Consider the following 12,475-nt stretch of genomic DNA (forward strand, 5'->3'; position numbering starts at 1 on the left):
TCATCAAGAGAGGGATTAGACAGACAGATGTGCAAAACGACGCGATTGGATTCACACTTTACTCTCTTCAGCCTGTCAGTGTTCACATGGATTTGGAGAGTTTTGCCATTTTAGTGTAGAATTTAGGGCCTATGGTTCAATTTTGGCTCTTTGTTCAATTTATGAGAAGTTTTTTTTTTCCTTATGATCTGGAAATCTCTGATGACTCAAGCCATGGCTGCACAAAAGTGGAGCTGGGGGCCCAGTTTAGTGCACTATAAAGTTCAATCCAGCACACCAGACATGACATAATGAATAAAAAAGTAAAAGCCTTATAATAAAGTATAACAAAATAGTTGAATCACTGTGTATATTTTTTTCTGAGGTACAAATGCTGGAAATGAGATGTAAGAGCTCTAATAGTTCATCATTTTTTCAGAATTTGATCAAGTGGCCGAGTGGAAGTGAAATAAAAACGTGAACCATGTGGTGAATTCTTACGCTGCTTATAAATGACACTCTAATAAGCTGCTTCATCAATGTACATATTCCATTTGTATGACTCATATAATAGACTTCAATTCCCAAGAGTTGGAGCCTCTAGCAACCACAGTGAGCATGAGTGTACTGCATAGTAAAATCTAGGGCCCGGCCCATAATTGGCAATCGGCCATAAACTGGCATGACAGGACATGTTAGCAAGCTAAAGAAAGTTAGGATGACCTAGCTTAAAAATTAGCTACCTTGCTAAACTATTTAACCGAGTCCGTCGCGGCACCATGAATGATGTAACGGTAACGTTACAGTACCTCAACCTAGTACTACGCTCACCCTGGCAGCTGCATGCTACCAGACTGGATAAGACCGGAGCAAATTAGGGTGACGCTTCGTTGCCGTCGTGGGCTGCGTTTATTTTCAGCAGTGCCTGACTGTGTTTTTTAACTGATGGCGTTGAGCGGGAAAAAGCGTTTCTGGTTGAAGTCTCAACTTCATGGATGAAAGACAATGTGGACGCACGTTGAGAGGACATCCGAGAGGCGCATTCAAGTCCCGTTTCAGCAGAGACTTTTATGACTCTGTTTATCCGCCTGCCTCTCAGCTACAGACACACACTTACTGACCTCTTAATTAGACACTGGGCAATGGAACACACACCAGTAACAGTCCTACCATGAATTCTACTGCAGTAAAGGTTTTACTTTGTAAATGTTGGCACTGTCAGAGAGACTTCTTTATGTTTACTGAGATGTGAGTGGGCCATCAAATAAGCCATAAGCCATCAAAAGCAGCTATTTTTTGTATGAAAATTGTAAAAAAATAAAAAAATAAATAAAATAAAATAAAATGAACAGACAGTATATTGGTTATAAGACTTTTTTATTCCCTTATATTGTAATCGGCATTGGCCCCCCAAAAAATCCATGTTGGTGGGGCCCTAGAAAAATCGTTAGTTTCTCACTTGTCCAATGTTTGAGTGGAGTTCTTCCTGCAGGGCTCATTTGTTCCATCACGTGTTCCATCCTCATCACAGGGGAGTCAATCATCGTTAGGGTCCGGATGATCAAATCAACACATTTTGACCATTTTGATTTATCTTGCGACCTCTAGCACATAAATAAATAACCCAGAGTTCATGGCGCGAGACATTTAATTCCTCTTATATTTAAATCTGTAAACCACATGTTTTATGTCTGTTTTTATGCACATGAAATACCTGAAGAGATGCACTGGCTGATTAGAAGCTGCTGTGAGATGCTAGGACACAGAATGCAGCTTTACACACACACACACACACACACACGCACACACACACACACACACACACACGCGCGCGCTTAAACGGCCCCTCGTCCTGTGGTCACCAAAATGGAGCCGATCCATTGTAGTATCATTCTTTATTAACAAATATTTCTCAGTGTTATTGCACGGTGAAAGCAACAAGTTGCGTACAGCCATAAACACATAAAACACATCAAAAACGGTTATAACTTAAGCTTCGATTAACATACAAAGTTTCTTGCTGGGAATATAAAGACATTTGAAGCATGTACTCAGGTATGTTCGAGAGATCTGCTTTATTCAGTCAGTATGACGATGCTGATGATGCTGATGCTGATGAAGCTGATGATGACGGTTCTTCCCATCCAGGTATTCCATGCCGGTCTTTGTCCACTCGCTTTTGGGGTCGGAGCAGAGAATTTTGTCTTTCACTGTTTTGAAACTGCAGAAAAACACAAGAGGAAGCATATACTTGTCACGTGCCGCATCATCTCTGAAGAGACGTTGTAATTTCCAGGCAGCAGTAATGGTGACTTGCTGCGTAACTGCGCGTATCATTTGACTTACACAACCACATCCAGAGGGCACGCGGGTTTGCTTTGGTTGTAGTAACACTTCAGCAAGTCTACGGTGATTTCGGTCTTTGAGATCTTGCGACAACAACTCGCTACCCCACCTGAGAAATGAAGTTAGATGTATTTACCACAACATGAAAATAATTCATCGTGAGTGAAAATGAAGCCACGCATCTTGGCGTTACGCTCACCTCTAGACCAGGCCGGAGACACCGAGAAAGTTATAAAGAAGAGCGGGAGCAAAGTGAGATTTGTCATCCTGTTCAATTTGATGTGAGGTGTGTGTTCGAGCTGCGAGTCTTTTTAAGCCCACCGACACACTGGGTGAACACATAAATGAGGTCTGTTGCACGCTGCACCCACACAGTCACACACATAGCTGGAAAGTATATTTCCTCTCACAGCATCTCATCAGTGAGGTAGTGACACCACACCCCCACCCTGCACCCCCACCGTACTCACCTCTGGTGGTCTGAAGGTGTCAGTATAATTTTTCCACTCCAGAGAGATTTGGTCTTAGCTCTTTGTACTGTATTAGCAGTGCACATCATTTGCAGGAACATACTGGTATTAAGAGTGGAGAAACCCAACGCGTGGTCTTGATCATGCTGGTCAGTACAAGAGGTGGAAGACTGCGCGTCGATCGATATGGATCAATAAACATTCATTCCTTCATATCTGCATTTAATTTGATCATTTTCATTGCGGCGATAGTAAAACTTCTCACTTTCAAACATGAGGTGACTTTGAGGTTACTGCTTCTGGCGCTGCTGACATTCGTGTACTCGTTGCTCCAACCACAATGGTGTTTTCAGTACACAGCAAATGTCCCTGTGTCATAGTCAAGGTGGAGCATGTGACACACTCAGCACAGACGCACTTCGATATCTACATATATGGACAGCGCGGGGGCCTTCTTCCGCTGATGACCACATGGTTTGTGGTCTCTGGTTCCTTCTTAGATGGGAGTACGTGTCCATGACGAGGGGTGTCTTTCTCCGTGGCTTGTCAGTTGTGTCCTTCACCTGATTTATGGTTAAATCAGAGTTTACTCCTGCGTGTTCACGGAGGCTCAACATCAGACAGAATGATCCCGCATAAACATTTCTAATATTACAAACATGAATTTATACTTGCATCGTTACCAGAAGGCCTGCCGAGGAAAATTATGCTCGGTAAACGCAATACTCAAACAGGGAAATTGGTTATGTCAAAGGTTGCGGTTGCATTTCTTTAAATGTCCAACAGATGGCGCCTCACACTAAAACGAAGAGGAAGGAAACCTGCAAATTGCTGTTTGAAACTTGGTTGTGTTCCAGCATACATCCGGTACTCCGGCAAATGTATTATATTGTTTTATTTGAAAACACCTCTCTCCAAGCAAGACACTGCATCCTCCACGGTACTGTCCAAGTACCGGGCTGGTACACAGCTCATCAGACAGTCTTCCTGCTGTCAAACAGGCCACCGTGTCTTCATTGGATCACGATTGACCAGTAGGACACTCCGACGGTTCGCAGCTCACAGCTTTGCGTCACTGGACAAAGAGGGTGCTGTGATGCAAGCAGCTGATTGACATTGATCTAATTAGTGTCTCTGGAGGATCCGCAATGGTTGGTATCAGCATTTGTTCATCACACATGAAGTCATTCCTATCAGAACAGGTGTTCCTAGTTTCAACATTTATTTGTTTTTCTTTGTGCTAACGTCTTCGGGCCTGGATCATTACTCTCAAGTAAATCTTGACTTGTGAAACGCTACCACTGCCCGTGATGGTTTTCAGAGGTGCAGCTCAGGAACTGTGGAACCGCAACTATAGACCGAGCAACAAGAAAATGAACCACGGCCAAAAGGAGCAAGAAGAGCATTGTGTTGCATCTCTTCCTTTCGTTCCATGCAGAGCCTTAAAACAATCTTATCTTTTTCTCTCTTTTTTTGTATTGCAATGACAGGGCTGCTCTTGATCTGCCACCAACTCACAATACAAAAAAAGTGAACTCTGTTTTATTTCTTCCAGTCGTCCATAGGCATAAAAGTGAACTCATACTTCATACCGTCTGCAGCCGTAGGCCACTCCAGTCAGTTATAACAACTTTGACACTGCTTTTCAGAAAGTATTCAGAGTTGCCGTGACCACACCATTGCTTCGTAAATTTAAGATTTCTAGCAACGGGATGACAAATGATTCCAACAGATTCACTCACTCGCTGTTTTTAAATGTTAAGGATGATTGGAGAAAAGTGCAAAGCGGCTTGGAAAAAGTGTAATATTGCATCATCGAACGTAGATGTGTTCAATAAGTGACCACCGAGACCCCATGATGTATCAGGCAGATCACTTCTACCATCTAGTGGGGAGTTGATGTCACTACAGCGAGTGTATCACTGAAGGAGTCATCCCTCAGTGAGTGTGGGGCATGAACCCCTCAGCTGCTGATCTGACATGACACCAGGTACAACCGCACTGACCTTCGCGTCGTGCGTCTGCAGGAGCTGGAAGGGACGGATGACTCGTGGAAGAGTTCTGCTGAGACGAGCAGCAGCTGACTCAGACCGGATCAGCCGCTGCCAGCATGGAGCATAACCATTCCAGTGAGACTTTTTTTTTTTATAGAATCATCGTGGACAACAATGTAGGGTGCAATAAAAAGGAATTTCGGAGAACTGAATAATATATCCAGCACTTTAATGTGTTTAAGCAGCAGTAGCAGCAAAGGATGCAGACACAAGAAAGATGAACGCTCCTTAAGACAAAGCTAAAAGGTAAAGTAAGTCATCAATTTAAGTCGTGATAATTCAGTATGCGTGAAAGTACTCCAGAAGTACCGGGCCTCGACCGCATTTTAGCGCCTTCCATTTTTCTCCGTTACTGTTATTGGCATTTCTGTAACATGGATTATTGAACAGCAGCGCGTGTTTTTATTGCTAATAGAAACTTCCCGTGCTGGACAGAAAAGTTTCCGTGGTGCTGAGGGAGGATCCGCTTCCACCAGCAGCAGCAGCGGAGAACGTTCCAGATCTCTCCTTTGCAGTTTGGTCCGAAGACGAGGCGGGTTTGGAGAGCTTCTTCAGTTTTGAGCTGTAGGAGATATTTTTTGTCACTCATGGCGCCACCAAACCCAGAACCCACGCTGAGTTCCCACTGGAATTCAAGTTTCTCACCTGAGTAATTCCAGAGTTTTCCTCACCCATTCATCCTTCCGGGTCGCACACACCGCAGTCTCCTTAACCGTGTAGAAACTGTGACGATGAAACAACAGTCAAACAAACTGAGAGCACACTGCAGTAATTTAGCTGTGTTTGCGGTGGATCCAACAGCTTCTTTAGCTCTGCTCTCTAGGATCTTTAGAACATTTTGGACTGCATCCAATCAGAGCAGCCGTCATCAGCCCCTCATGACGCGACGCGGCTGTGGCCTTCAGCCCGTCGGGCGGCTCAGTAGGAGGCGGACTCACATGATTGCATCGATGCGACAGTATTCCTTGGCGCTCTGCTCCCTGTAACCCTTTATACGCTGGAAGGGGACCGGCTTGCGAGCGTACTTCGTACAACAGGCCCTGCCGGCGCGAGCGCCTGCCGCACACAAACACAGAGGCTTGACGTCAGACGCCAGCGGAACTCACACGAGACACGGAGACAGTTACAGATGTTATCAAGAAGCACAGCTGGAAGTCAAACGTCAACACTCTACAGATGGAACCACTGACTTGTTTGAACATGCCACGAATGGATTTAATATTCAGCTCAAAACTGAATTTAAGATGCCAGTCTAGAATGAGTGTGAGGGCGTATACAGACGGGCATGTCGTGTTTGTTCATGAGGATATCCAGTACACGTGCTGTGTAGTGTGTAAAAAATACTGTACACATCTCTATATACATATCTGTATATGTTCTTCTATATATTTTGAGGCCACGAGATATAAATCCCCCCCCCTCATTTTAATTAATTTGTGGCCACAATATAGTTTTTTTCAAATATCTAAAACAATAGAATCAAAGGAAGAAGTCCTATCTTGAGGTCTTAATACTTCTATAAACAGTTTCTAAGAGTCGCGCAGGATGAGCTATTCTACCTTTTTCTTTTTGATTTTCTTCCTTCTCACTTTCCTCATTTCAACGGATCTCCTTCATCTTCTTATCGTTACACCTCCCTTCACCGTTACTATCAGATTTCTGTTTCACCTGTGGGGTTTTTTCCTTCCACAAAATACTGCAAGACTACTTCAAGTAGTCAACTAGACTACAAGTGAGTAAATATTAAGAACCTCTGTAACCTGGCTGTAAAGTATTTTTTTAAAAAAACAAACACACACACAGCAACTGAGCACTTCATCTATTTTTACCCTCCCAAAGTGCTCTCGTCTGAGTGACACACGCGTACGTGTGATGTAATCAACTCACCGGCAGCTGGAGCCGGACTGAGCAGACCCAGAGTGAGGCAGAGGACGGCGGTTGTCACGGCGATCATGCAACTGGGAGTCATGTTGAGAAACACGACAAACTTGCAAAGAATTTACAGGACTCGAACGTGCATCCGTATCTTATATATACATGTATACTTTGGCAACTTTTTTTTTTTTTTTTTTGGTAACCTGTGGCTTCCAAATTGAGGACAGGAAGCCCAATAGTGCATCATGGCGGCTAAAGTTGCCCGCGTTGCACTTTGATTACAAATGAAGCTTCAACTGTGCTGTTATGCAACTCAGAGGTTTGTTTGTACAGGCCTGTGAGAGTATGAGTGTGGAGGTGGTGCACTGATGAATTAGGTTCATACAATCTCCTCCGGCTCTCATCTATATTTATGCTTTCTGGGTTAATAATCGCGCTGTGAAGGTTGTTTTTTTTTTCTCCTTTCTATACAGCACAGTGGATTTTAATCATCACACATTCTTGACTTCATTTAGATTTCTCCAAGGCTTCGGTAGAATATTTAGATCCGACTGCATGTGTGTGCATCATTAAAATGTAATTTGCTGCACTAAATATCGCCATAGCGGGGCCTCATATATCCTCCAGTGATAATAACGCTGATTTAATATCTGTTGCTGCGATCTGACTCTGTGGCTGAAGGCTGTAGTCAGGATGTTTACATCATCAGCGATTTTGAGATTGTTTTGCGGTGACAGTTGATGGGAGTATATGAGAGGCTCGTCAGCCCCACACACACACACCGTCCTCGTTAGCGTGCCCTATTTAATCTGCAAAAAGCTGACAAATCCAAACATTGCACGGGTGACCCAGATAGGCCCGACATCCATTAGTTGTAAAAGCTCTAAAAAGACGCGAAAGATCGATAGTAAAAAAAATAACAAAAGAAATCAACATCTTCACATCTAGAGGAAAATACTGTGAAAGCAATATTCATGAATGAATATTGTACAGTCAGCATGTTTCTTGCCATTACCCGGCTACATTTACACTGCATGCGTGATGTGATTGCATCTAGACATGCACGAACACTCAGACGACTGTCATATCACTTTCTGCCTGCGCCATTCGGTGAGAAATCTATTTTAGCTGCCTCTAATCCACAAGGAAATTAAGAGTCTGACAGCCAGCGACAGATTAAGACCTCTATAGAGACTCATGTCTTGCTCAAGGACACTTCAGAATGACAGATGCTAGCTGTCAGTAGCATCGAGGCAGCTCCAGACCTGCTGCCAATGAGTCATGACGTGAACTGTAACTGTGATTTATAGGTGTCTACATGCCAGTAATTAACAGAATTTTCCCCTCCTGGGCGCCCAGACATTACTAAACGTGTGTTATCGTTTTCACCTCCCTCGTGAAGGTTTGAATACACTTGAAATTAAATAAATGGATGAATGGACCACTGACTGGAGAATAACTAACTCTAAAATGTGTATAAACTTTGTAATACGCTTCAATAATCCTCCCATAGCACATTTTGATGGTATTTCGAGTCTACATGGATATTTATCTGCCTGGACATCACATCATCTGTTCCAGTGTGACTAAATTATTTTGAACCGGTGTGAACGTTGTCATTTTGTGACACTTTCAGAAACTGTGACTCACAATGTTCTCATTATGACTTGCCCGGCTCCTTTAATCCTCCTCTGCCCTGCCACTTGAAAGTCAAGCCCACACACATCTCAATGTAACACTTCACAAACAAACTCACGCCACATCTGATGGTGCCCAGCATTGGATGCTGTTACCTTCTCGGCCATTGGGGGGCAGTATTCTACTGATGGATGTCAAGCCTGAAACACTAAACGGGTGTGAAGTAAATGTCCCACGTCAACCTGAGGATCTGTCATAACAACAATAGGAGCTGCTAATTATATGAAAAATGCAAATTAGTCTTTTTATTCATCAAAATAAAAGCATGGTTTCAGAAGGACTGTACACCAATGTAATACACACACACACACACTAAATATTCTTCAAGCATGAATTATGTCAAAGGAACAATGTTCTTCCGTTTTAGTGTGTGTGTGTGTGTGTGTGTGTGTGTGTGTGTGTGTGTGTGTGTGTGTGTGTGTGTGTGTGAGAGAGAGAGAGAGGCCTATTGTGTCTACAGATAAAAGGAGAGGTGATAAACTGGACAATTCTCTGGTTTGAAGTCTAATCCCTGTAAATCCTCCATAGACTACAGCCTCTTATCATCATCACATCTTCCTTTGTGAGAGACACACACCTTTTTGTGTTTCCAGTTTATTTTATTGTAAAAAATGAATCCTTCAAAGCTCAAAGATTAAAGAACATTATTATGCCTCCAGCTCCTCAAATGAGAGGATTTCTGTTTTATTTGATTTCAAATGGAATATCTGGTTTGTGAAGTGTTTTGTTGGACAGCTGTGTGTGTGTTTCAGCAGAAAATTAGCTTGATGAGAGTTGTGCAACTCAATCAAAATAGTTCAAGGCAATGCAAATTAAAACAAATGCTGCAACAGTTTGAACAGCTGAGAGGAACCGCCGAGACAGTCTGTGAGAGTCGGACTTCTCATTCTACATTATTGACCATTGACCAGCTGTAGTGTCTAACGTCTGTTCCCCCCTTCTGGAATTGTCACAACACCATCAATGGAAGCTGTAATTATGTATCTACCAGTGGGAGACCTGGTGCTGTGCATGTCCTCTATAAACGTCTTTTTTTTTCTTTTACTTGGTGCAAATTTGGTGTTAGAAAGGGTCATAACGGTTACCTATTCTCTAAAAATGCTTCGGTTGCTAACAAACCTGCTAACCGGCTTGCTAACGTTACACGTTCACAGCTCCCTAAAATCCCCTGGATCATGTTCAGAAAATAACATTATTTCCACAGGTCAGCGACCGAGTTTATAGGCTTCTCTGAATATTTTACAAGTACCAACCTGTCCGAGGGCAGTAACACCACATCCATGTCTGCCCTCAGTCCCTTCTCTCCTCTCCTCTTCAACAAGTGACACCATTCCCTCTTTTTTTCTTTCCAACCTCAGTATTTGTGTTTCCCTTTTATCTGGAGCATTGGAGTACTTCTTTCATGTTTCTTCTTAATTTTTATTCACCACACTCTCTTCTTCCAAACCCCAGTGTCACTGCCATTGCTCCTTTGCGAACAGCGACCGGTTGTGTGAAACCGCAATGCCACAAAACCATCATGTCGGGCTTTGTGAAGCACACTTGTGTCCAAACCGTCAGTCAGCGTCCTTGAGGAGATACGACTGCAGTTCAGGTGAGAAGACAGGGCAGCGAGAATGATAAACAATAATGGCGGCTCTTGAGGAGGGTAGCATAGACGCTGCTATCTAGCAGGTACATCAGGACAGGGGTGTTTCCTCCCTGAAGGAAGGAGGAGCAGAGAACACCACTGACGGCGTCTCTCATTGGACTATCTCACAGATACTTCCACTTTTTGATTGGCGACAGACAAATGGTTCATCCAATCACTCACTAAGCATTTTCTTTCAGTGCGTTACCTCTTTTCTGAAGGGTTTCAGCTGGTGTGCTCTCAGAAGGTTCCACGAAACAAACCACCTGACATGTCCTGTCACAGCGTCCTTCAGCTCTGGCCAAACGAAGTTGGGTGACGGTAACTATGACACTTCAAAGGTACACTTGCAGGAGCATTGCTAGATTTGATAACGTCCGATAACGTGAAATCCAGACATATTAACCTTGCGGCGATTAGCTGAATAAGCTACGAGTCTGGCAATGGCTTGAATGTAAGATATCCAAGTTATCCACTATACTTTTACAGGAAACGGGAATAAATGGAACAGTTTTTAAAATAGCCTTCGATTAATTTCCTGTTCACTCGTCCAAAAACAAAATGTTTCAACCCCTTGAGTCACAAAAAATCTGGAAGGCTTTCTCTTACCCACATGCTCTAATGAAATACATGTATTCTGAAAGCCTTTTCCTACTTAGTTGTGATGCTTATATTAAAATTTTGAGAGTGTCTGCTGGAGGGTTGTTGTGAAACAGACCGTTTTATCCCCAGGGCCCCTTCTCGTCTTTTTGGACTCATGCTGGTGGACGGAGGGCAGGAAGAGAGGGGAGGGGAAGGGAGAAAGGGGTGGGTGATGGTAGAGAAGGAGGGTCACCATTGAGTTGTCCACCCACACAGGGCCCCTTCTGGTCACCTGCGTGGGTTTGGGCTAAAAGAAAGCCGAGGATGCATACACACTCACGGGCTCGCACAAAAAAGAACATCAACAACAACAACAACAACAACAAAAAACTGCTTTCTAACCCTGAATGTGGCAAAGAAGTTTAGAATAAAAACACCAAAAATCAGCAAGAAACTTCCTCGAAACCACGGTGAGGGGCATCATCTGCATTCTTAAAAGCACTTCACAATAGAGGCAGCAAAAGCTCTCAAAACACTTGTCTGTGGCCTGAGCTTTTTACAAAAAAACAAGAGCCGGTTTATCACAATTAGCTTTGTTCAGGACTGTCAAACCCGAAAGGCAAGCAAAACAATGCGCTCTTTAATTTTTTTTTTCTGAGGAGTTATGGTAAATTACTTGATGTATAATTATGTGTGAGCCCAGAAGATTCTGTCCTCACCATCTCCTCCTACATCCCATCTGCCCTGTGTGTCCAGAGTGTGGGTGACTGAAGTAGCTGCGGGGGTGATGAGGAATTATTGTGGAAAATGATAAGAAAACTTGTGATATAACAGGCGGAGTTCTGCTGTTCGAGCCGACACTGTAACATCTCCAGAAGGAGTTGTGAAAGATGAAAAGAAGGGGAAAATATAGACTTAAAAGACCTTTGTGACATTCGGAAACACCCAGCGGTGTTTTAGTCTGGCAGAACGAATGGCTGGCCAGGAGACTCCAGAGGATAAAGCGAGCCAGCAGAGGTGAGGAGGGGATGAGCGGTAGAAAGAGGAGTATTTTTGGGGTGGTCTGTTATCTGAGGAGACGAGGGTGTGTGGTATCACAGCCGGGTCACGCCGCTGAGGAGGGAGGAGGAGGGGAGCAGCACGGGCACTCCGCCAAGACAAGATAAGGAGGAATGCAACAATGAGAGCTCTCAAACACACACTTGCAGAGGAGTTGCAGCCTCACTCTCATGGATACGTGTGAAAAGAGCACGTATAGAACGGCAACTCTGAGCGCCGCAGGTGACCCGACAGTGTGTTGTTGCTCTGGTGACAGCCAGACAAAACTATCGTCGAATCTCTCCACTCAGCTGTTTATCTGCATCTCTCGACTGCAGAAAATGTAAACGCCAGCTGAACAGATGGATGGAGAGAGTATCTCATCACTGACACCATGTTTATGCAAACCACACACATGCACACACGCGCACACACACACACACATACGCTCTGAATCCATCAAAGTGAGCACATGATGCACACACTTTTGGTGTTTTGTTTTTTTTATTAAACCTTCTGTTCGCATCTTCCTTTGTTTATACTGAACACGGCGCGTGCATGAACACACATCCACGCGCATACATGTGTGTGCGTGAGCGCTTGAGTCATTCGCCAGACTAGCAGCTGTTTCGGAGAGAGCTGGATACTAACGAAACACCTCTGACATGCTAATGACGCTTTGTCGACCCGAGCGGTTCAAGCACACAGGACACACGCGTACTGATTTAGAACGCTGGACTATTATCTGTCATAAGACCAGGAGAATATCACTCTAGTGGTATGAATATTAAGCAACGTTCTGT

General features: G+C 43.8%; 2 protein-coding genes across 2 annotated transcripts; both read right to left on the reverse strand.

Moving 5' to 3' along the window:
• Positions 1 to 1,837: 1,837 nt before the first annotated feature.
• On the reverse strand, positions 1,838 to 2,683 carry LOC147261413 (monocyte chemotactic protein 1B-like). The gene is made up of 3 exons (XM_086204929.1): positions 2,525 to 2,683; positions 2,326 to 2,434; positions 1,838 to 2,200 (listed from the first exon to the last, which is right to left on the reverse strand). Exons 1-3 carry the CDS (start codon positions 2,589 to 2,591, stop codon positions 2,059 to 2,061), a joined length of 318 nt encoding a protein of 105 aa, XP_086061055.1. The 5' UTR covers positions 2,592 to 2,683; the 3' UTR covers positions 1,838 to 2,058.
• A 2,250-nt stretch (positions 2,684 to 4,933) lies between these two features.
• On the reverse strand, positions 4,934 to 6,882 carry LOC147261414 (C-C motif chemokine 19-like). The gene is made up of 4 exons (XM_086204930.1): positions 6,737 to 6,882; positions 5,788 to 5,905; positions 5,495 to 5,572; positions 4,934 to 5,411 (listed from the first exon to the last, which is right to left on the reverse strand). Exons 1-4 carry the CDS (start codon positions 6,816 to 6,818, stop codon positions 5,258 to 5,260), a joined length of 432 nt encoding a protein of 143 aa, XP_086061056.1. The 5' UTR covers positions 6,819 to 6,882; the 3' UTR covers positions 4,934 to 5,257.
• Between the last annotated feature and the right edge of the window lie 5,593 nt (positions 6,883 to 12,475).

Source organism: Aulostomus chinensis, chromosome 5, assembly GCF_037954235.1.
Source record: "Aulostomus chinensis isolate RoL2024-O1b breed Wild chromosome 5, RoL_Achi_v1.0, whole genome shotgun sequence".
NCBI classification, from domain to species: Eukaryota; Metazoa; Chordata; class Actinopteri; order Syngnathiformes; family Aulostomidae; genus Aulostomus; species Aulostomus chinensis.

Excerpts from the sequence above, each read along its gene's own strand:
- LOC147261413 (XM_086204929.1), bottom strand. The coding sequence starts at position 2,591 with ATGACAAATCTCACTTTGCTCCCGCTCTTCTTTATAACTTTCTCGGTG. Across the intron at positions 2,435-2,524 it reads GTCTCCGGCCTGGTCTAGAG|GTGGGGTAGCGAGTTGTTGT; the intron begins GTGAGCGTAACG and ends TTCATTTCTCAG. Across the intron at positions 2,201-2,325 it reads TGCCCTCTGGATGTGGTTGT|TTTCAAAACAGTGAAAGACA; the intron begins GTAAGTCAAATG and ends GTTTTTCTGCAG.
- LOC147261414 (XM_086204930.1), bottom strand. The coding sequence starts at position 6,818 with ATGACTCCCAGTTGCATGATCGCCGTGACAACCGCCGTCCTCTGCCTC. Across the intron at positions 5,573-5,787 it reads TGTCGCATCGATGCAATCAT|TTTCTACACGGTTAAGGAGA; the intron begins GTGAGTCCGCCT and ends TCATCGTCACAG. Across the intron at positions 5,412-5,494 it reads AAAACTCTGGAATTACTCAG|CTCAAAACTGAAGAAGCTCT; the intron begins GTGAGAAACTTG and ends TATCTCCTACAG.